Below are 20,384 nucleotides of genomic sequence, written 5' to 3'. Positions count from 1 at the left end.
AATGGAGACGCTGTGGGGCGTCTGGGCTCTATCGGCGCTCTATACGATGCTGATTTTTTTTTCGGTGAAAGACTGGAAAATTTCTCGGAAAAAATTAGTTCGGGGCATTTACAAAGACAAAGGTTCAAAAGAAAAATTTACTAACTCTAAATGTCATGAAAGATGCCTGATGTTCGCCTTAGGAGACGAAGATTTATGAGTTCTAATTCTCAAACTTTCAAATTGCGTTCAAGGTATTTTTTGAAAAAAATTCAAAGGGAAGCAATATTTGCAAAAACGAGTTGGGCGCATTTACCTAGACAAAAAAGTCATAAGTTGAAAAAAAAAATTTACTCTAAACCGCCAATGATGGAAATCTGGAGTATTTCTCCTTCGAAGCAGAAGATTCCTCTGTTATTGTTCTGAAACTTTCAAATTGCGATCATAATCCGGGGTTTTTTGAAAAAATTTCAAAAAGAGGCAATATTTGGAAAACTGAGTTGGAGGCATTTGCGTAGGCAAACGTTCGAAAAAAAATTAACTCTAAACTGCAAATGATGAAAAACTACTGTTTTCTGTCTTAGAGGCAGCAGATTCCTCCGTTCTAATCCTGATACTTTAAAATCCGGGCCATCATTAGAGATTTTTTGAAAAAATCTCAAAATGAAGCTATTTTACGAGCTCTGTAGGGAACATTTAAGTAGATAAACGTTGGAAAAAAATTTGTTAACTCTAGACCGCAAATGATGGAAATCTGCCGTTTTTCGCCCTAGAAGCAGAAGATTCCTCTGTTCTAATTCTGAAACTTCCAAATTGCGGCCGTCATCAGGGGTTTTTGAAAAAATTTCAAAGGGAAGCAATATTTGCAAAACTGAGTTGAGCGCATTTACGTAGACAAACGTTCGAAAAAAAATTAACTTTAAACCGCAAATGATAAAAAACTACTTTTACTTGCCTTAGACGTAGAAAATTCCTCCGTTCTATCCTTATACTTTCAAATCCGGGCCATCACCAGGGATTTTTTCAAAAAATTTAAAAACGGACAAAATATGTAAAATGTGTCAGAGAAACCAGAAAAGACGAAATGAGCTAGAAACCAGGAAATGTTTGCCTTGGAAGCAGCAGATTCGTAGCTACTAAGGCTGAAATGTTGAAATTCCGGCCATCATCAGGAATTTTGGAAAACTGCCACACCCAAATTATTTAGGCAAAACAAAGAACGAGGCGTAAATGTTCATTTGACGCTCAGTTCTAAGGCCAAAAGGCAAACTGAGCGAATCGGCCACATCCATTGAAGACTGCACTGCATTGAATGCTGGCACAGCCACTAAAACCACGCAAACTTTGCCAAACTTCCGCAACCCCAAAAAGGAAACTTCCCAATTTCATTGCGCCGCGCCCAAGTAATGCGACCTGGTCTATTTCCAGCTTCTAAACATCAAATTTAACCGTTCTGACATTCATAAGGTAAAATGTTTATCAAACACTCTGGCTTCGATGGTTTGCACTCAATAACCCATCGATTGATTGGCGCATTGAAAACATCCGCGTCCATATTAAATGTTACTTTTTTGAACTAGAATTTGACTAGAATGGAAACTAATTAGCAACGCAACCGAAAGTTGGAAATTATTCCTGGAATGAGAATGGGGGGAAACAAAGCGTCGAATGCACTCGAGTCATTGCAATAGAACAGGAAATGAATGAGAAAGCACGAAGGCAAAGAAAAATAAAAATATTGCCTCAATGAAACCGATGAAAAAGTTGGTTTTATGGGCGATATAAGAAGCCGAATGATCACGCACTTTGAAGCGAAACAACTGCGTTACACGAGCCAATAAAAACAATTTGGACGTTTACGAGCTTTGCTTCGTCGCTTCAAAGGAAAAAATCCACTTAGTTATTGTTGAAGCTAAATTAAAAGCCCTTTTCGCACCCAAATAAACGATCCAGATATTTTTTCGACAGTCACCTTTGTTGGCATCTTAATCCGGCCCTTTGATCCCAGTCAGCGTCTGCTTAACATACACATTGCTTTTCCTTCCCACCTTATAAATAAAAGAGTATCTGGATCTCCCCAGGTAGCCACTCGATCAGATTTAAGCCGAAAGCCACCAATGCGAAGAAGTTGCACCAACCAAACGAGCGAACGACCGCCGCATTTGCATGCTAAAGAACGTCGCATTTAAATGGCCCTTTCACTGGCCCTTTGAAATGTAAAGAAAATCGAAATGTGAAAATGACAGTGATGATTGGAACAGTTTTTTTGGCAAATTGCGGCCTTTGATCGAGCTAAAAATAGGTAAAACTCGAATAGTTGACTTTGGAACCGACACTCTCACCTTTAAAGTCGATCTTTATCGGGGTGGAGGGCGCGCAATGTGTCAATGGGGGCGCTTTTCAATCCAATGGGGATGATAAATTGTCGTTCCATTAAAAAAAAAACAGGGAAACATCGGCTTTCGATGGGGAAAAAGAGGAATTTTGGACGGTTAAGGCACGTTTATTGCTTGAGACGTCGATGCACGAGACAACGGGGTTAAATTCGATGTTCCGGGGGGATGTTGAAAAATTATTTTTTGACTCTTTGGATTCCACGGCGAACCTCAAAATTTGGACTTTTCAAATGATTTTTTTGCTGTTAGTAGTTGAGATATGGAAATGAGAGGCAGGTTTTCTGCACATCCTTTGCGGGTATCGTTTCATTAACTTTTCAGTTGCGTTTTTCTTCATGTCGAGAATTCAATACAGGGCGACCCTAAATTTCACTTATTTAGTTTAATAAAATGTCTGCAACATCAACCAGTGTCATGCCCCAGATTAGCTGCACTCAAAGCTCCTTCTTTCGCCGATTTTTAAGCATTACTCCTGCGGATTCCAAATGGTTCTCTGTACGCTCAAATCTAGCAGATAGTTTCAAACAGTCCTGGTAAAGGAATGAAACCGACAGCTTCGGCCAATGCCATACCTCCAACTGCTACCGATAAAGCTACAGGGGCTGTACAAAAAAAACTTTCTATTTGCGACTTTGTTTGATGGAAAAATGGGTAATTTAGGTGCTTTTGATTGCATAAAAATTCCTTTGTTCTAGGCCTGGGTAACTCAATTAATTTCTAGGAGTTGGCGCAGTGCGGCGCAGTAACTCGGTTCCGTTGCTGGGGAAATGTTGATAACTTTTTACTTGTTTTTATATTTATTTTAAAGGCCATTTACCAATAATAGTTTTAATATTTCTGTAAATTTTCAGAATTTTCCAGTTTTAGCAAAGTTACTACTGTAAAATACTGGCAAACTGAGTCTTTTATGCAAAAAAGTTGAAAGATGGATTTCACAAGAAAAGTCGTCGTCTTTACAATTTGGTCTTTTTTATCGTCTGTTTCGAATACCCGTTTTACCTTTGAATCTGAGACAAAATCGAAACAAAGTTATCTTCTTTCTTTCGACAAAATTAATTTTTTCGCAAAAAAGGACCAGAGAAACCAAAGTGTATAATCAATATTTGGAAAACTCGTCATCCTCATGGCTCTGAATTTTTTTAAAGATTCTTCAAAACCTCCGGATTTTCCCGTTATAAACCAAATAGTGTCAAGCAATCGATGCGCAAAACCAATATGTTGATGGTTTTTTCTTGTTAGATGCTAAAATTCAGGTACCGGCCATGATTTATAACTCAGTTACCAGTGAGTTAAAACTCATTAACTCAGAGAGCGGCAACAACTCAAAAGCGCAACTCAATACAGTGTTACCCAGGCCTACTTTGTGTATTTTCTTTATGTATTCTTCAAAAGCTCATTTGAAGCGTTATAAGGGGGCATTTTGCCAGGTTCTAGACACGATTGAGAAATTTATTCAAATGCAGCAGAAATAGTGTAGAATTTGAGCGGCAATTAGAAAACCTTGGCACGAACGGCCTGATAAAAGCCCATGGATTCTTCAGTAGAGCGTCGCCCAGTTAGCCAGTTCATAATGATCAAAGTGATTTGTAAGACTGGCACGTCCGCGACAAAAATCCATCCAGAAAGTGTTTGATTAAATTTCTGGAAAAACAGCCTTGATGGAAAATATGCAAAATTTGCTCCCATTTTACCTGCACTTGATGGTGTAATTTGAAACTGTGAAAAATTGATAGAAACTCAATAATTAAATGGGGAGTGAACCGATTGAAAACACTTTTTGCGTGCAACTGTTGAACGTTAAAGTCAGCGAAAACTCACCTGTAAGGATTCAAGCCACTAAAAACGGCAAAGTTCTAAAACACCACTAATCCATTCACTTTTGGAAAAATTGCGGAAAAGAGCGCAAAAGTTGTGAAACTCGCGTAAAAACCGACGGCTTTCGTTCGGTAAAAGCGTTTTTGTATGTTGAAAGATGCGCGATATACTGGCGGCTTCAGACGGCGGCAACATTTCCTATCGCCGTCGCACAACGATGCACGCAAGTACGCTTGCAAAATCATTTTTCCGACTTTAAATACATGAGACATTAGCGTTTTTATTTTTCAATTTTACTAAAATATTTGCTAATATCACGCAGGCCAGAAAATTCGATTTTCAGCTCTTGATTGCTAGGAAGCCTGGATTTGGTTCAGTGTAGTCACCAGAAAAAACTGGGGACTTTGGTAACCAATAGTTGCCTTTTGGACAGTTTTGGACAGTTTTTTCACTTTTTTATTTCCACAATGTACATTCTTTAAGGATAAATCCAAAACTTGGCAACACGCTGCCAAGGGTAACGCGCTCTAAACTTTTCCATCAATCAAACCATCCCGCATGAAACGCTCTGTAAAATCAATTTTTTGAATGGCGCGATTTTTAACAATTTTGCCTCCATCTCTTTGGAGGTTAGAATGTTTGAATTTGCTCATAAAACCTAGTAAGACGGAAACAGTGCTCTGGGGCTCTATTGCAGATTCTCATAATTTTTTCAATTTTTTGCCAAAATATAGGATCTTGCACTTCGACAGTTTTTTTTAAATTCCATGTTTTTTCTTCTAACATTTTATAGGTTAGCAATTTTGCTAATGATGATTTAACATTTTTCTACAGTTTGCGAGATGGAAGCTTTTGAACTGGGACAGCCTCTTATAATTTCATGTTTTTCCTTACAACTTTTCAACCGTTGGTAATTTTGCAAAAAGCTTTACTAAAAGAGATAGGTTACACGAAGCTCTATCGAAAAAGTCCTTGTATTTATTTACATATTTTCTAGTGTTTGCGAGCTAGAAGCTCTTGAACTTTGTCAGTCACTTAAAAGTTCATTTTTCGTAAGGTTGGAAATTTTGCATAAAACATAATAACGAAGAGTATTACTCTTGAGAAGCTCTATCGGAAAGCTCCTAATGATGATTTAACATGTTTCTATGGTTTGCAAGATGGAAGCTCTTGAACTTGGACAGCCTCTTAAAATTTCATGTTTTGTCTTACAACTTTTCAACCGTTGGGAATTTCGGAAAAAGCTGCATTATAAAAAAGATAGTTTACACGAAGCTCTATCGAAAAAGTTCTTGTGTTTATTTACATATTTTCTACGATTTGCGAGATGGAAGCTCTTGAACTTGGACAGCCTCTTAAAATTTCATGTTTTGTCTTACGACTTTTCAAACGTTGGGAATTTTACAAAAAGCTTTATCAGAAAAAATATATTTTACTAGAAGCTCTATCGAAAAAGTCCTTGTGATTATTGACATATTCTCTACGGTTTGCGAGCTAGAAGCTCTTGAACTTTGTCAGTCTCTCAAAATGTCATGATTTTCCTTCTAACTTTTTAATGGTTCGAAATTTTGCTTAAAACTTAATTATGAAAGATATTGCTTTTGAGACGCTCTATCGGAAAGGTACTGATGATCATTAAATATTTTTCTACCATTTGCGAGATGAAAGCTTTTGAACTTGGACAGCCTCTTAAAATTTCATGTTTTTCCTTACAACTTTTCAAACGTTGGAAATTTTTCAAAAAGCTTTATTAGAACAAGGATAGTTTACAAAAAGCTCTATCGATAAAGTAATTGTGATTATTGGCATGTTTCCTACGGTTTGCGAGCTAGAAGCTCTTGAATTTTCTCAGTCCCTTAACATTTCATGATTTTCCTGCTAACCTTTTAAAGGTTAGGAATTTGGCATACAGCTTAATGAGGAAAAATGGCGCTTGAACTTCTCTATCGAAAAGCTTCTTATGACTATTGAGATAAATCCAACCATGTCCGAGATATAATTGAAAATGTTGACGAATTCACTAGTCAGGCTCAATTCTTTCGGAAGTTGGGAATTTTTTAAACCATGGGGACTAGATGACATATGGGAATGCTTCTTATGCACCTATTTTCAACATTTTCCTGGATATAAGCTGAAACAGATTGCCGTTTAAAATGTTGTTATTTTTTAAGCGATTTTCAGAATAATCAGATCAAAGAGTTACTTGATTGAAAGTCCGACAAAATATTGCAAAATCAGCTACTAACACAATAGACTCAAGTTCCATTCGGTGGATATTCTTCGAGGAATTAGTAAACCGTTTCACGATTTCATAATCGTTTGCTAAATGGGAGAGACAGTCGCAGAATAATGGCCATTGCAGTCGATTAAGGGTGTTTTCCGGATTTTCTCATCTTCGCCTCATCCAGCATAAACAAGACGCCTTTTAGTGCCAATTAAATATGCATTAAATTCGTTGTACTTCACTTTACTGGCTAGTAATGCTCCGTTTCGTGATTTAAAATTCCATCGAGAAAAATGAGGTTTTAATTCGCATTTGCAGCATTCGAAACTGGTAAACAAGTCGAGAGCGAACGCGGTACTTGTCCAAGGCAGGCCGAAAATTAACCTTTAAACAGGATGAATGATGCAAGAAAAGTGCTTAATTAGGACTGTTTAATGTTAAAGGGTAATATTTATACGCGTCAACCCTTCGAAGCCCCCAAAACAAAAAGATAATTAAACGGAGCCAAGCGGCCAGAGCCAATTTCGGTCCGGATAAATCCCCAACCAGGAGGTGGTTCGATTTTTGGCCTATTTAAGTTTCCCCAAGGGTTCAACCCACCAAATTAGTCAAAGGCAACGTTTACCAGCTTGGACATTTTCTAATGCCCATTTTTTGTTGTTGATTAAATCGCCTGATGCACAGAGCGCAACTAATGGTTGTCGCCGAAACCTGCGGTCGGAAAAGGGGCATTTTGAGGCTTCCCTAATCGCCCTCCATTCATCAGTTGAAATTATAAGTGCTGGCGGAATATGAGTTTTAATTTAACGCACAGTAGCGGCGGTTTAATCGGCCCCACCCAGTTACGGGGCGTTTTATTGCATGTCTGTGGGCTCTCCATTGTCATCTTGCGTTTCTGCGCTGACCCTGTGGAAATTTTCATCGGGAAAAGTTGTAGAAAAACAATTTTGTTTTCGAACATTTATCTTAGTGGCTAGGCAACACGTCGGGGGTATATACAAATAACAATTCCTTACTCAGGCCTGTACAGGGTGGCCAAATTTTAACAGTTGAACTGAGCGCATTGAAAGAACTGTGGTTTTTTTGCTTTAGTTTCGGAACTTTTCAAGACAGACAGCTGAAATTTCTCAAACATTTCACCGCCCCTTTTGGGTGTTCAGTGAGCAATGAGCTAATTTTTTCATGAGGCAGTGGCGTAGCTTTGGAGGTTGATGGGGACCTTTGGGGAGCTTTAGCTGAACAAAGTGGCCCCTTAAAAACACCACATGAAAGGCGACGGGTTTTTTCATAGAAAGCGCTCTTAATGAGAAGCTCTGGCGCCAGACGTTTTGAAGAAAAAAATCCTTTTGTGATCTAGTAGCGAAATAGTTTTTTTAACTGTAAGTTTTTTGTAAAACTGCTGATTTTAGAGCGCTTTATCAAGACAACTTTTGTGTGTACTAAACAGAGGTTTTTCCAATTTTGGCTTAGGATTGTGATTTTTTCCAGTCGTGTTGAACTTAGGCACGAAAAGAGCCCACTTGGTTCCAAAATGAATCCCACTTATATATGGACAAATGCGACTTAACGCTCACTGAGCTCTAAGTATTTGGAAAAATCCATGCAAAATTCAACCTTCTACTTTAAATAAGCACGAAATTAAAGACAAAAAGCTACTTTTTCATCAAAAACCCGCATTTTTCTCAATAACAACAGATAGGCCTGCGTAACACTGCGTTGAGTTGCGCTTTTGAGTTATTGACGCTCTCTGAGTTAATGAGTTTTAACTCATTGGTTAATGAGTGATAACTCATGGTCGGTGGCGGAATTTTAGCATCTAACAAAAAAAAACCATCAACATATTGCTTTTGCGCATGCGATGGCTTGAAACTATTTGGTGCAAAACGGGAAAGTTCTGGAAATTTTGAAGAAACTTTTAAAAAATTCGGAGCGATGAGGATGACGAGTTTTCCAAATATTGATTATACGCTTTTGCTTTCTTTGGTCGTTTTTCGAGAAAACCGAAATTTTGTCGAAAAAAAACAAGATAACTTTGTTTCGATTCGTCCCATATTCAAAGGTAAAACGGGTATTCAAAAAAGGCGATAAAGAAGACCAAACTGTAAAGACGATTACTTTTCTTCTAAAATCCATCTTTTAACTTTTTTGCATAAAAGACGCTCAGTTTGCCAGTGTTTTACAGTAAAACGTTAGGAAAAAACGCGTTGTTCTGTTAAGAGAAAGTTTTCTTTAGAAATATTGACCCAAAAGTAAAGAAACCGGAATTTAAATAAACCAAATTATTCACAGCCACAAAAGTGACCAGTTTTCCGAATAACTGATTATAAACTTTCACTTGTTCTGTTCGGGGAAATATTTTTGGGAAAAAATTCATAAAAAATTATTGGGATTTTGTCCAAAATTCGAAGCTGCAAAAGGTTCCAGAAAAAATGTGCAAAGCTGTTCAGGAGCCGAATGTTCCAATAAAATGTATTTTATAATTTTCACAGAAAATACCTAAAGATTGTCAGTATTTTAAGTAGAACTAAAAATAATACGTTTTTTTTTGTAGAAATAATTGCTTAATAGAAACTTTGCTGAAACTAGAAAACCGTGAATTTTTTAAGAAACTTGAAAAATCTTCAGAGCGTTGAGCGCAGCGAATTTTCTTTCGAAGATGATTCTCGAAGTAATTTTTTGGCAAACTTTTGCTCTTTGGTCGTTTTTCAAGATAATTTTAATTACTTTCGGTAAAAAACTGAATAAAATTATTTGGTTTTTCTGCCAAATTCGAAACTGAAAAGGGTTAAATAGAACTAAAATTAATACGTTTTTTTTTGTAGAAATAATTGCTTAATAGAAACTTTGCTGAAACTAGAAAGCCCTGAATTTTTTAAGAAACTTGAAAAATCTTCAGAGCGATGAGCGCAGCGAATTTTCTTTCGAAGATGATTCTCGAAGTAATTTTTTGGCAAACTTTTGCTCTTTGGTCGTTTTTCAAGATAATTTTTATTACTTTCGGTAAAAAACTGAATAAAATTATTTTATTTTATATTTAAAGTTTCCTGCATACCGATGAATGAGGCAAATTTTCTAACAAAATTAATTTTGTCATTTTTGGCTGCACAGACCCAATTATTGTCATAAAAGTAGGGAATCATCAGAAAATAATGTTTGTTTGCGTTTTTGCTTAAAAACTTTTAGTTTTGTGATCGGTTTTTGAGAAAATCTTAATGATTTTCGGGAAAAAAGGGGATAATTTAATTTTCGTTTTTGTCCCGAATTCGTTCCGAAAAACGACTCCGAAAAAGTTATGTAAAATTGCCGTTAAATATAATCTAAAAACAAATACAAAAGTCATCAACATTTTTCCAGCAACAGAACTGAGTTACTGCGCCGGAGCGGTTGACGCACCAAGCCATATGTGCAGCACTGCGCCAACCCCTAAAAACTCATTGAGCCACCCAGGCCTAACGACCTACTTTAGAGCGTTTACTTAAGACAGCTTTTTTGGGTGGAAAGTGCCAAATTTTCAAAAACTTCTTGCAGATTCTAATTTTTTTCATTGGTGTAAAGGTGAGCTGTGAAAATCCGCGCCACCGGCACACCCAATTTATCTGTCTGAATCAACTGGTAAAATACATCAGTTTCAAAAAAAACCTTGAAAATATTTGCGTGTAAATTTGGACCACCCTCCAAGTATAGTCTATTTTGGCTAGTCCTGTCCTAAAACACACAGTGTAGTCTATACATACAATACAAGGCTTTAAAGCTGCGACTTCGACACCTAAACATTCACTTAACTATTGCGGATTCAGCACGGTTTAAGTACTAAGTTTATTAATTTAACAGCAAACACACACAATTTTAAGTCAAAGTCCCTCTGAGCAGGATTTTACTGCTACATCCAGGCGCCATCTATTTAAAGCCCTTTTAAGCGCCCTGATATGGATCTGGTCCTAAATTGAGCGGGGAATCCATTCGAGTTCATGCAAATGAGAATTGAGAAACAGTCGTTTGTTTTAAAGGGACATTGCGACCAAACTCTAACTCTAAAAAGGAAGACAACCTTTTGGCTTCTAAGTCCCAGCCTTAAATGTCACTGTCCTCCTCACTGTAAGTAGGTACAGCCTCATAAACAAGGCTGAAGCCTTTGCTGCCCAAAGTGCCGTCGGATCGAAAGCGCACCAGCAAGGCCTCATTGGTGGAAATGATGTCGAAAGGTTTCTGAAGCCAAATCAACTCACTCCTGAACAACTTCACAATCTTTTAGGGCTTACCTTAGAACCGCAAAACTTTCCATAGCTGGGGCCTGCGGCCTCCAAGCCACTGAACACCTCCACATAATCGTACATGCAATCCGACTCCTCCTCCACATCGAAGGTTAAGAAGGACAAGTGGGTGTTGTAGCCAATGGGGGCCTCAATCGTCCAATCACAGTCCGCCCTAAATTCCCCGTAGAGTGACTAGAGTGTGAAGGTACAGAAAGGACTTAATACCTGTTGTCGTAGTTGGCGCTTCCAAACTTTGCATGGGAGTAGATGTGTTTCTTCTCCAAACTGGCCTGGACGAGCCCGCCGCACACTGTAGAGTGAGTGGCTGAAAAGCCTGTTCTCTGGATACTGGCATCCGATCTGAAAAACCCGCAAATGGCACCTGGACTATGCCTCCACAGTGCAGACTTACCGGAAGGTCATGTAGAGCTGATTGCCGCTGGAGACGATCAAATGGGGCAGCTTGGAGCCGCAAAACCTCCCCAATGAGAGCGCTTCTGGGGAGGAACCGTCGTAGAAGTCCACGTGATCGTAGGCGCACTCCTGGTGAGGCTCCAGCTCAAAGTAGCGGAAAACAATGCGCACTCTATGGCCGGGCGTGGTACTGAAGTGCCAGACGCAATCCTGGAACACTCCAATTAAACCAAGCCGCTTTTCCTGGAGGACACACCTTTTTTCCTGGATAGTAGTCGGGATAGTTGGGGCTGGTCAGCGTGCCACTGGGGCTGGAGATTTCGTACTTGCAGCCCCCTTCTATGCAGTCGCGCCCATTCTCGTGTAAAGTGTAGCCGTTGTGGCAGGTGCATATGTAGGAACCCAACGTGTTTACGCACTCGTGTTGGCAGTTTCCTTCGTCAGTGGCACATTCATCTAGATCTGGAACCCAACATGTCTTAAGAAAAGGCAAAGAAGAGTGTGGAAACTTCCGCTTGACTCACCCGAGTAAAACACTGCAGCAAACCCAGTTTTTTGTACACTAGTATCGGAGTAGAACACTACGCGCATACTGTTGCCTTCGGAAGTGATCATCCCAGGCGATTTGGAGCCGCAGTAGGAACCATGCCGCCTCATCCGGCCCTCCTTCAGCTTGCTGAAAACGTCCACCTTGTCGTAGTCGCACTCCTTCTGCTGTTTCCTGCAAAAACCTTCATCAGTAGGCACGACCAGAGGCCACGCTCCTGCCGGAGACCAACCCTTCCAAGTCAAAATGAGTAAAGTTGAGGGTGATTCTGTACATGGGCTGGGTCACGATCTCCCACACGCAGTTCTTGCCCAGAGGGTAGAGGTCTGGGAAGGAGGGCGATGTGATGGTTCCATTGGGCAGTTCAAACACTCCTCCACAGGCGTCTGGAAGGCATTGGGGCTAAACTAACAGCACCTGGTTGGTTTGGCCGGAAAAGTACCTTCGCAGTTCTTTCCATCCGAGTGGAGCTCGTAGCCGATTCGGCAGGCGCACACGTAGCTGCCCAGTGTGTTGATACATTGCTGAGCGCATCCATGGTCCACCTTGGAGCATTCGTCGTATTCCTTCATGATGGTGGCTGCGAATCCAACTCTTTGCATCGAACCGTCGGAGACAAACTTTACCAACATGTGATTGGAGGTGGAGATCACGTCGCTGGGCACTTTGTTGCCGCAATGTACTGAAGAAGCAGAGTTGCGGAATGAAGCAAAATTTGATTTGAAACACACCTTTGATAATGGGGGAGTCCAGGGTGATCCCATTGCGAATCTCCACATAGTCGTACACGCAATTATCGTGATTCTCCACATCGAAGCTCTGGAACTTGAGCGCCACCTGATAGTTCTCGGGCACGGTTATTCTCCAAATGCACTCCTTGCTCGGCTGATACTCCTCCGGATAGTTGGGAGACTCCAAATGGCCCTCCCAGTCGATGTAGAGGTCGCCTCCACATATGGCTGCAATGAGGAGAAAGAGTACAGTTTGCTTGTCTGTCCACTGAATGGCGTTTGCGGTACCTTCATAACTGGCAGTGAAACCGCGGTGGCCTTTGGGCCGCTTCGCCACATAAGTGACCAACATGCGGCTTCCAGTGGATGTGATGGAGGGCACCTGGCCAGTGCCGCAGAAAACTCCCAGAACGGTCGATTTGTGCCAGTACCCATCTCGAACCTGACAAAATTTTCAAAATTCAGGAGACCACCGAACGTGTTGGGCAGAATTACCTCCACATAGTCCTCCTTGCAGTCGGGAGATTTCCCGATATCCAGGCCAGTGATATTGAGGACGATCTTCTCCCCATGGGTGGAGGTGATTCTCCACTCGCAGCGCACTCCTTGCTCTGGAACTTTGTCGCTATGATACAGAGGAGGAGAAAAAGTGGCGGCGTTTTGCTGGAAGGTCCTTCCGCACTCTGGAAAAGTTGCCCCGATTTAGAACTGTACCTCTGTCCCATCTTCACACAGAGTCTTAGCTGCTTGGACTTACTGGGACATTTATAAAGGAGATTAGTCTGGGCAATATCGCCCTCACTCAGCCGCACTCTCTGCCCAATTTCCGGCCGCTTGCGGCCAGGCATGTCAACCGGCTGGATCGTATCCAGATAAGTTCCTTTGGAAAAGGTATTCCTGGCATAATGCATTATGGAGTCGTAGTCGTAGGTGAGTCCCAGCGAGTTCACCTCCTCATCGTTCAGCTTATTAAAGTTGTACTCTTGCCCTGGAACAAGCACCGGAAAGGGTTCCCATCTGAATCTCCCAGAGGAACGAATGGGGCTCATATTGGGACACACGGAAGCTTACCGCTCATGATACTCTCCCGAAGGATGTTCACGTGGTTGTCGCGGTCTGGGCGAGTGTGCTCGTGCCAGAAACCCACCACATGTCCCAACTCGTGCACCACTATGCCGAATTTGTCGCAATTTTTCCCAATGCTGATCGCCTGGCCTCCATTTCCACGCTTCCCCACGAAAGAACAGCACCTAAAACCCATGGGGAATGTCCGGATGTGCAGCCAGTCCCTGTGGGGAAACGTCTCCAACTTACCCACAGGGCCGTTCAGTGAAGATGATGTAGTTCTGGTGCTCATCCCGGTTGCGCTCGACGAACTTCACACAGGTGAAGTTCTCCCAATGCTTCATCGCCTGTTTGAAGAGCGCCTTGTGCATTCCGCTGAAATTCCCGTCAATTTCATATGGGATCACGCCATAGTCCCACACACGCTCTTTGCGGGCGGTCGCCGCCCTCGACACTCTGTTTAAGGGCCGCCCTTCATCCGTTCGTTTTCTCTTCAGATCGAAATGGGGCTCAAACTGGTGCGCTGGCGTCTCTTGAAACAAATCCTCCACCATCCTGCAAGTTGGCGTTGAGACCCGCAAAACATGAGTTTTTTCCAGTTACCTGGACTTTTTCCTCCTTTTGGAGCGTCGACGCTGATGCCGCTTCTTGCGCCGATGCGCCTCATTGTCGTTTTTCACTGACTTAACAGGGGCACTTTTCAAGACCTGCCCGCTTTTACGCACTGTCTCCAATATCGCAACATACTCCGTAGGATCGTTGTCGTTTCTAGACGAGAGCCGGTCATTGGGGTGCTTGAGCTTTTTGCGAAATAAGTCTGTCAGGCCTTCTTCCTCAATTTGCAGCCCCTCCAGTACCTGAACAACTCGAAGCTCTAGCAAAGGTTTCTCTTAAGCCTGGGTAACCCAATGAATTTTTAGTAGTTGGCGCAGTGCTACGCAAATGGTTTGTGCGCCAACCCAACGCACCGACGCATTAACTCAGTTCCGTTGCTGGGAAAAGGTTGATGACTTTTTTACTGGTTTTGAGATTTATTTTAAGGGTCATTTATCGATAATATTAGTAACATTTCTTCAAAATTTCAGAATTTTCCAGTTTTGGCGAAGTTACTCTTTTTTCTAAATGCTCAATTTTCTAAAGATTCACATAAAAATACTGTCAATGCTGTCAATTTTAAGGTATTGAATACTGACATTTTTAAGGTAACTGGATAAGCGTAAGTTGATAATAAAATATTTATTATTTATTAATAAATAATATAAAAGTATTTTAAGGTATTGTATACTGACATTTTTAAGGTAACTGAATAAGCGAAAGTTATATAATAATAAATTATTTGGAAAATTCGTCATTCGTCATTTTGTTAAAAAAAATTGATTTTTTAGTTTTGACTGATTTTTTTTGCTTTGCGTTCCACTCAAAAAAGCTCTATTTTGAAGAGTTACAAAAAAGCGAAAAATTACAAGATTATTTATAACTTTGTAGGAATTTTACGAAACTTTTTCGGAGTCGAATTCGGAACAAAATCGAAAATAAATTTATCCCGTTTTTTACCGAAATCTATTAAGGTTTTCGCAAAACCCGATCACAAAACTGTTAGTTTTAATTCACAAACGCAAAAAATATAAGTTTTCATTCATCAGTTTGTAGGGAACTTTAGAAAACCCTTTGCGCGAATTTGGCACAAAAACCAAATAATTTTATTCAGTTATTCACCGAAAGTAATTAAGATAATCTTGAAAAAACGACCAGAGCAAAAGTTTACAAAAAATAATTAGGAAAATTCGCCGCCCTCATTGCTCTGAAGATTTTTAAATTTCAGGTCTTTCCCAGTTTTAGCAAAGTTTCTATTAAGCAATTCATTCCACGCAAAAGAACGTATTATTTTTAGTTTTTCTTAAAATACTGACAGTATTCAGGTATTTTCTAGGAAAATTATAAAATACTTACATTTTATTGAAACACTCGGCTCCTGAACAGCTTTGTAATTTTTTTCTGGGACCTTTTGCAGCTTCGAATTTTGGGCAAAACACTAATATTTTTTTACGGATTTTTTCCCAAAAATATTTCCCCGAAGAGAACAAGTGAAAGTTTATTATCAATTATTCGGAAAACTCGTCACTTTGGTCGCTGTGAATAATTTGGTTTATTTAAATTCCGGTTTCTTCACTTTTAGGTGAATATTTCTAAACAAAACTCTCTCTAAACAGAACAACGCGTTTTTTCTTAACGGTTTACTGTAAAATACTGGCAAACTGAGTCTTGTATGCAAAAAAGTTAAAGGATGGATTTTACAAGAAAAGTCGTTTTTGTTCTTCTTTATCGTCGTTTTCGAATACCCGTTTTACCTTTGAATCTGGGACCAAATCGAAACAGTTATCTTGTTTTTTCGACGAAATTTATGCTTTCTCAAAAAAACGACCAGAAAAAGCGAAAGCGTATATGTAATTAATATTTGGAAAACTCGCCTTCCTCATCGCTCTGAAATGTTTTAAAGTTTCTTCAAAATCTCCGCATTTTCCCGTTTTGGATCAAATAGTTTGAAGCAATCGTACGCGCAAAAGCAACATGTTGACGGCGTTTCTGTGTTAGATGTTAAAATTCCGTCACCAGCCATAAGTTATAACTCATTAACCAATGAGTGAAAACTCCTTAACTCAAAGAGCGGCAACAACTCAAAAGCGCAACTCAACACAGTGTTACCCAGGCCTAGTGTCCCTGCAAGTTTTGTGGTTTTTACCTCTTGCTTGTGCTGCTCGACTTCCTCCTGAAGTTGGGACTGTTTGCCGTCCTTCGTCAGGTTCTCCTCAGCCAGTGCAATGTCCCCTTGAAAGTTGCCTGGAAAGCAATTTCCAGTCTCATTAAATCGCCGAAATTAATGCAGCGCGTAAACAAAACAGTAAATTTCCATGCACCGAGCGGTTAAACAATAATTCTTAATTATTTCGGTCAGTTCCATTTGATTCCAAATTCCATTTATCTGGATTAATTAATCTGGATGCGTGCTGCATTATGTTGCATTGTGGGGGTTGGTTAGCGCAATGGGGCGGTGGTGCCGCCGCCACTGGCTTAATGGGGGGATAAGTAGTTTAAAATTAATAATCCAATCTGGTGTCACTCGCCGCCCCCATGGCAACTTGTGATTTGTAAAGATTAGGGCTAATTCCAGAAGTTTAATGGTGCAGCCCTAAGCCCTCAACTCGACAAAGGGGCACAGCCAAGAAAGGGCGCAAATTTCCATTGCCTCCTTAATTAGCATCAGGATATTCGGCTTTTGATTGAAACCTGAGGATTTTTTTCTAGCTGCGCCAATGGCTGCATACTAAGAGCCATTGTAGATCGGTCAGTGGCGCATCAACGCCAGTTTTCTCAGGGTTATTGTCCCGATGAAGCATCTCGATTCAATTAATGTTGCATTAATTAGACGCTTGCTTGCATCGAAAAATAACGATGCGTATTCACTTTGAACTGTGACCCAAATCGCAACATTATGGCGCGAATTAATACATGAATATTGGCGTTTTTCATACTCACCCGCTTTGCATGGGTCGAGATCGATGTCGCTGGACACTTTTGTCGGAAACACACTGTTCAACAGCTGGTCCACACTATATTTGCTATGGCTAGTGTTCAAGTCGGCGTGCTGCAACGTTGTTACGATTAAAACACTGGCCAGCACACTAATAGTCGCCACGTAAGCTCCCATTTCAACACAGTTAACTCAACACTTTTCAATGAGAAAGTGGCCGATGGAGAATAGTGTTTACATGATGCGGGAAGACAGTGTTCCCCACACGAAGATCGACTGGACTGCCTGTTGCTGGCTGATAAGCCAAGCTTTATTTTTCATTGATGGCCAATTTGTTTATAAACTGATAGCGTTATTTATCATTTTGCGTTGTTTGCTTCGTGTTCCCGAAGAAAAACGGTTGCAGTATCGTCTAAAAATGGAAATTACACTTAAAGTCCAAAAAAGTGGAATTTATTCGGCAAAAAATGGTGCGGACGGTCAATGACCATTTTGCACCACGTGAGTTTAAAATGACAAGCGGTCCGGCCCAATGGCTGCAGGCCCTCGCCCGCGTTTCCATGGGAACCGACTTGGCGGTTGACAACAAGCCGTTTTGGGCGAACCAATCTGCACCATAGAGATTTCCATTTGAATCCTCATTGCCAAATCTAGTGAAAATCGGAATTTCCGAGTGTCCTATGAATGTTTTTCTAGGCGGATGTTTCAGCCAGTGGTCGTGTTTCAAACACTAGAAAATTTTGAACTCCAAGAAACTTTCGTGTGCGTCCCAACGAGGCAGGGCATGTTCTGCAGTCTCACATGGATTTTTCGAATGGATAAAAGGCCTTCAAAGTTTGTTTAATCGCCTTCAACCGACTTCCGCTTTGGAGTATGGGCTGGTAAATGGATCAGCAAACAGAAAAGGCACTTAAAGCCATTATTTCCAGTTAATTCTTTTAAATCGTTGACCCAAAATTGGCTTACCAACCTACCGGCCTCTGCTCAAACATATTGTATTATATAAATTGACTCTAATATGACAGTAAGGAGCCGGAATTATACACGCACAATTTTATCGGTCTCGGTCGTGAGGAAAAATTGAAATTGCCGTAAGAAGAATCGAAGATTTTTTCGCGAGTCAAGGCACTTAAAGTGGAAATTTGATTCTTAATATTTCCCGGGTGTAAAAGAATTCGTTGATTATAGCAAAATCTTCAATATTCTGATTTGAAATATTGCTTGCTTATACAGGGTGTCCGGAAAAATGTGGGCATTCTCGCTAAAACTTGGCAGATAAGGCCGGAAGAAAATTTCTAAACGACGATATCGAATTATTTTGACACCCTGCATATGTGAAGACTGTAGGATTGCATCGATTGGAAACAATATATAGAGCTCAAAAAACGCCAAAGATAACGATAAATTCGCACAAAATACCTCAAATTCTACACCATTTTTTCTTCATAGAAGCACGCTGAAGGTAGAAACATGCCAGAATGTTCCATCTTTTCTGGCATATACGGGGTGGTCCAATTGTTACGCTATTGCTCTCTTCTAAACCGTAACAGAAATTTGATTTCACTTACTTAAATTGGACTTAATATAGCCAGACAGTACTCTCGATTTGGGAAAAATCGGCAATGAACGAACAATGTTCTTGCAAATAAATCGAAAACTAAGGGTTGCAACACTACATTTTGCCATTTCTGGAAACTCTACGTATCCAGTTTAAATTTAATAAAATAGCACTTATAGTTTATGAGATACCAATCGACAGCTTCTTCAATTTTTTAAACACGAATTTGGGTACTTGTTATATTATATTGTTGTTATCCTGATTTCAAAGATTTCCCACTTGATTACATTTGCAGATGTTTTGGTCAAAAAAAACCCGAATTTCCGCGGACTATCGGTATATTTGCGGGTTCAGTGGGCGTATATTCGAAGCGATTCATACCTTTTCACACATACCTTTTTCCTTGTTATGTACCAGTTTGTGGGCGATTGGTTGATTCGAGCACCAACTACAATCAATAGGTGATTAATCGGGGCATACTGCTGACCAATAGAAAATATTGACTTTACGTTCTGCTTTTATAAGGTGTTGCTCGTTCGAAAGGCGTTTTCTAAGGAGCATGGAAAGTTCTTGTTTTAAGGTGTTCAAATAAATACTGGTATGAAGTTTGGCGGGTTTGGAACGGTGAACAGAAACTCTTTATTTTCTTGAAAAAGCCTACGTTTCGACTATATATTTAGTCTTCTCTGTGCATGAGGAAGACTAAAGATATAGTCAAAACGTAGGCTTGTTCAAGAAAATAAAGAGTTTCTGTTCACCGTCTCAACCCCGCCAAACTTCATACCAGTATTTATTCTTCTCAGTGCATGAGGAAGGCTAAAGATATAGTCGAAACGTAGGCTTGTTCAAGAAAATAAAGAGTTTCTGTTCACCGTCCCAAACCCGCCAAACTTCATACATAAGCCAGGGACGCTAACGATGAAAATGTTAAAATAGAGTTCAATAGAAATCAACTTGAAAATAAATTAAGTGTTTCGATAAAATTTCTTGGTTTGCGAAATGTTCGATTATCAAAACAGTTTGGAAAACCCTGCTGTAGGGCCTCAAAAAAAACCAATATTTCCTTTATAACATCGATGATTATGAAAATATTTTAAGTTTGAGGCCTCAAAGATCATCAGCCATCCCCCTGTCCTATCATACAGGGTGCCTCACTGAAAAGTTTATGGTAGGTACATGAATCAGTTAATAAATATCCACTGGGGGTACAGGATAAGGGAAAGACCCGAGGTTTCCTTAAATTAAAGCGCCAAAAATCTGCGTGAGCGAATTTTCCAAAGAAACCATTTGTACTTTTGAAAGTAAACCTGTGAAAGAACCGCGACTGATCTCCCAATAAAAAAACGCGAGTAATGTCGATATTCTCTTTTCCTGTCGATTGCTGCAGTTTGTGCAATTAACTGGAACACCAGCGCAGTTGCCTACCTGCCACCCTTCCGGTCACCTACACTTGGGGGAAAAACTGAGAGCGAAAATTGCCGAAAAATGAGCACCAAAACGGGCTGCTGAAAGTTCGGGGTCGCGTGAAAACCGGGTTTCGCCGCTGTTCTATCGCGCTGCCTCCTACAGAGCACAGATTTTATGACTGATATCAACGGGCACGCATCCAAGAGATACACACAATGGCCATAACACAGCATCACCAGGGGCGGACATCTCCGAATTTCAGCCGATATTTATGTCCAGCCGCTGCAGGAAAACGGCAGGAGCGTTCATTTGCGCTCTAAGCCAAGCCATAGAGGGGCCAGGGCTGCGCCGCCACTGCATGGTAGCAGGTAGCGCCCGACCGCATCATTCTAAACAGCAGCAAATCGCTAATTAACACCCCTATCCATGTAATTGGCTTCAGCTAGGCCCATATGTGCTCCTACTA

General features: G+C 40.4%; 2 protein-coding genes across 2 annotated transcripts in view; both read right to left on the bottom strand.

The window, feature by feature from the left end:
- The window catches only part of LOC109543455 (tachykinin-like peptides receptor 99D), a 55,547-nt gene extending 51,125 nt beyond the window's left edge, over positions 1-4,422 (bottom strand). The window contains exon 1 of the mRNA XM_019913185.2: positions 4,194-4,422. The gene's annotated coding sequence lies outside the window, so the exon portion shown is untranslated. The remainder of the gene's footprint in view (positions 1-4,193) is intronic.
- A 5,794-nt stretch (positions 4,423-10,216) lies between these two features.
- On the bottom strand, positions 10,217-20,074 carry LOC109543457 (tolloid-like protein 1). The gene is made up of 18 exons (XM_019913188.2): positions 19,937-20,074; positions 16,959-17,365; positions 16,165-16,262; positions 14,028-14,281; positions 13,674-13,979; positions 13,431-13,609; positions 13,117-13,347; positions 12,855-13,042; positions 12,648-12,801; positions 12,360-12,587; positions 12,071-12,310; positions 11,861-12,014; positions 11,606-11,802; positions 11,338-11,543; positions 11,080-11,291; positions 10,893-11,027; positions 10,674-10,839; positions 10,217-10,620 (listed from the first exon to the last, which is right to left on the bottom strand). The coding sequence occupies exons 2-18, from the start codon at positions 17,128-17,130 to the stop codon at positions 10,486-10,488; spliced, it is 3,255 nt and encodes a 1,084-aa protein (XP_019768747.1). The 5' UTR covers positions 17,131-17,365; positions 19,937-20,074; the 3' UTR covers positions 10,217-10,485.
- Positions 20,075-20,384: the final 310 nt, after the last annotated feature.

The sequence above is a fragment of the Dendroctonus ponderosae genome, unplaced genomic scaffold, assembly GCF_020466585.1.
Source record: "Dendroctonus ponderosae isolate FM_Combo_2020 unplaced genomic scaffold, Dpon_F_20191213v2 Dpon_F_20191213_1, whole genome shotgun sequence".
Classification (NCBI taxonomy): domain Eukaryota; kingdom Metazoa; phylum Arthropoda; class Insecta; order Coleoptera; family Curculionidae; genus Dendroctonus; species Dendroctonus ponderosae.
Note: the sequence above shows the minus strand (reverse complement) of the source record. Positions and strands in the feature narration are given on the sequence as shown.

Excerpts from the sequence above, each read along its gene's own strand:
- LOC109543457 (XM_019913188.2), bottom strand. The coding sequence starts at position 17,130 with ATGGGAGCTTACGTGGCGACTATTAGTGTGCTGGCCAGTGTTTTAATC. Across the intron at positions 13,610-13,673 it reads TTCACTGAACGGCCCTGTGG|GTGCTGTTCTTTCGTGGGGA; the intron begins GTAAGTTGGAGA and ends CATGGGTTTTAG. Across the intron at positions 11,028-11,079 it reads CAGCTCTACATGACCTTCCG|ATCGGATGCCAGTATCCAGA; the intron begins GTAAGTCTGCAC and ends CGGGTTTTTCAG.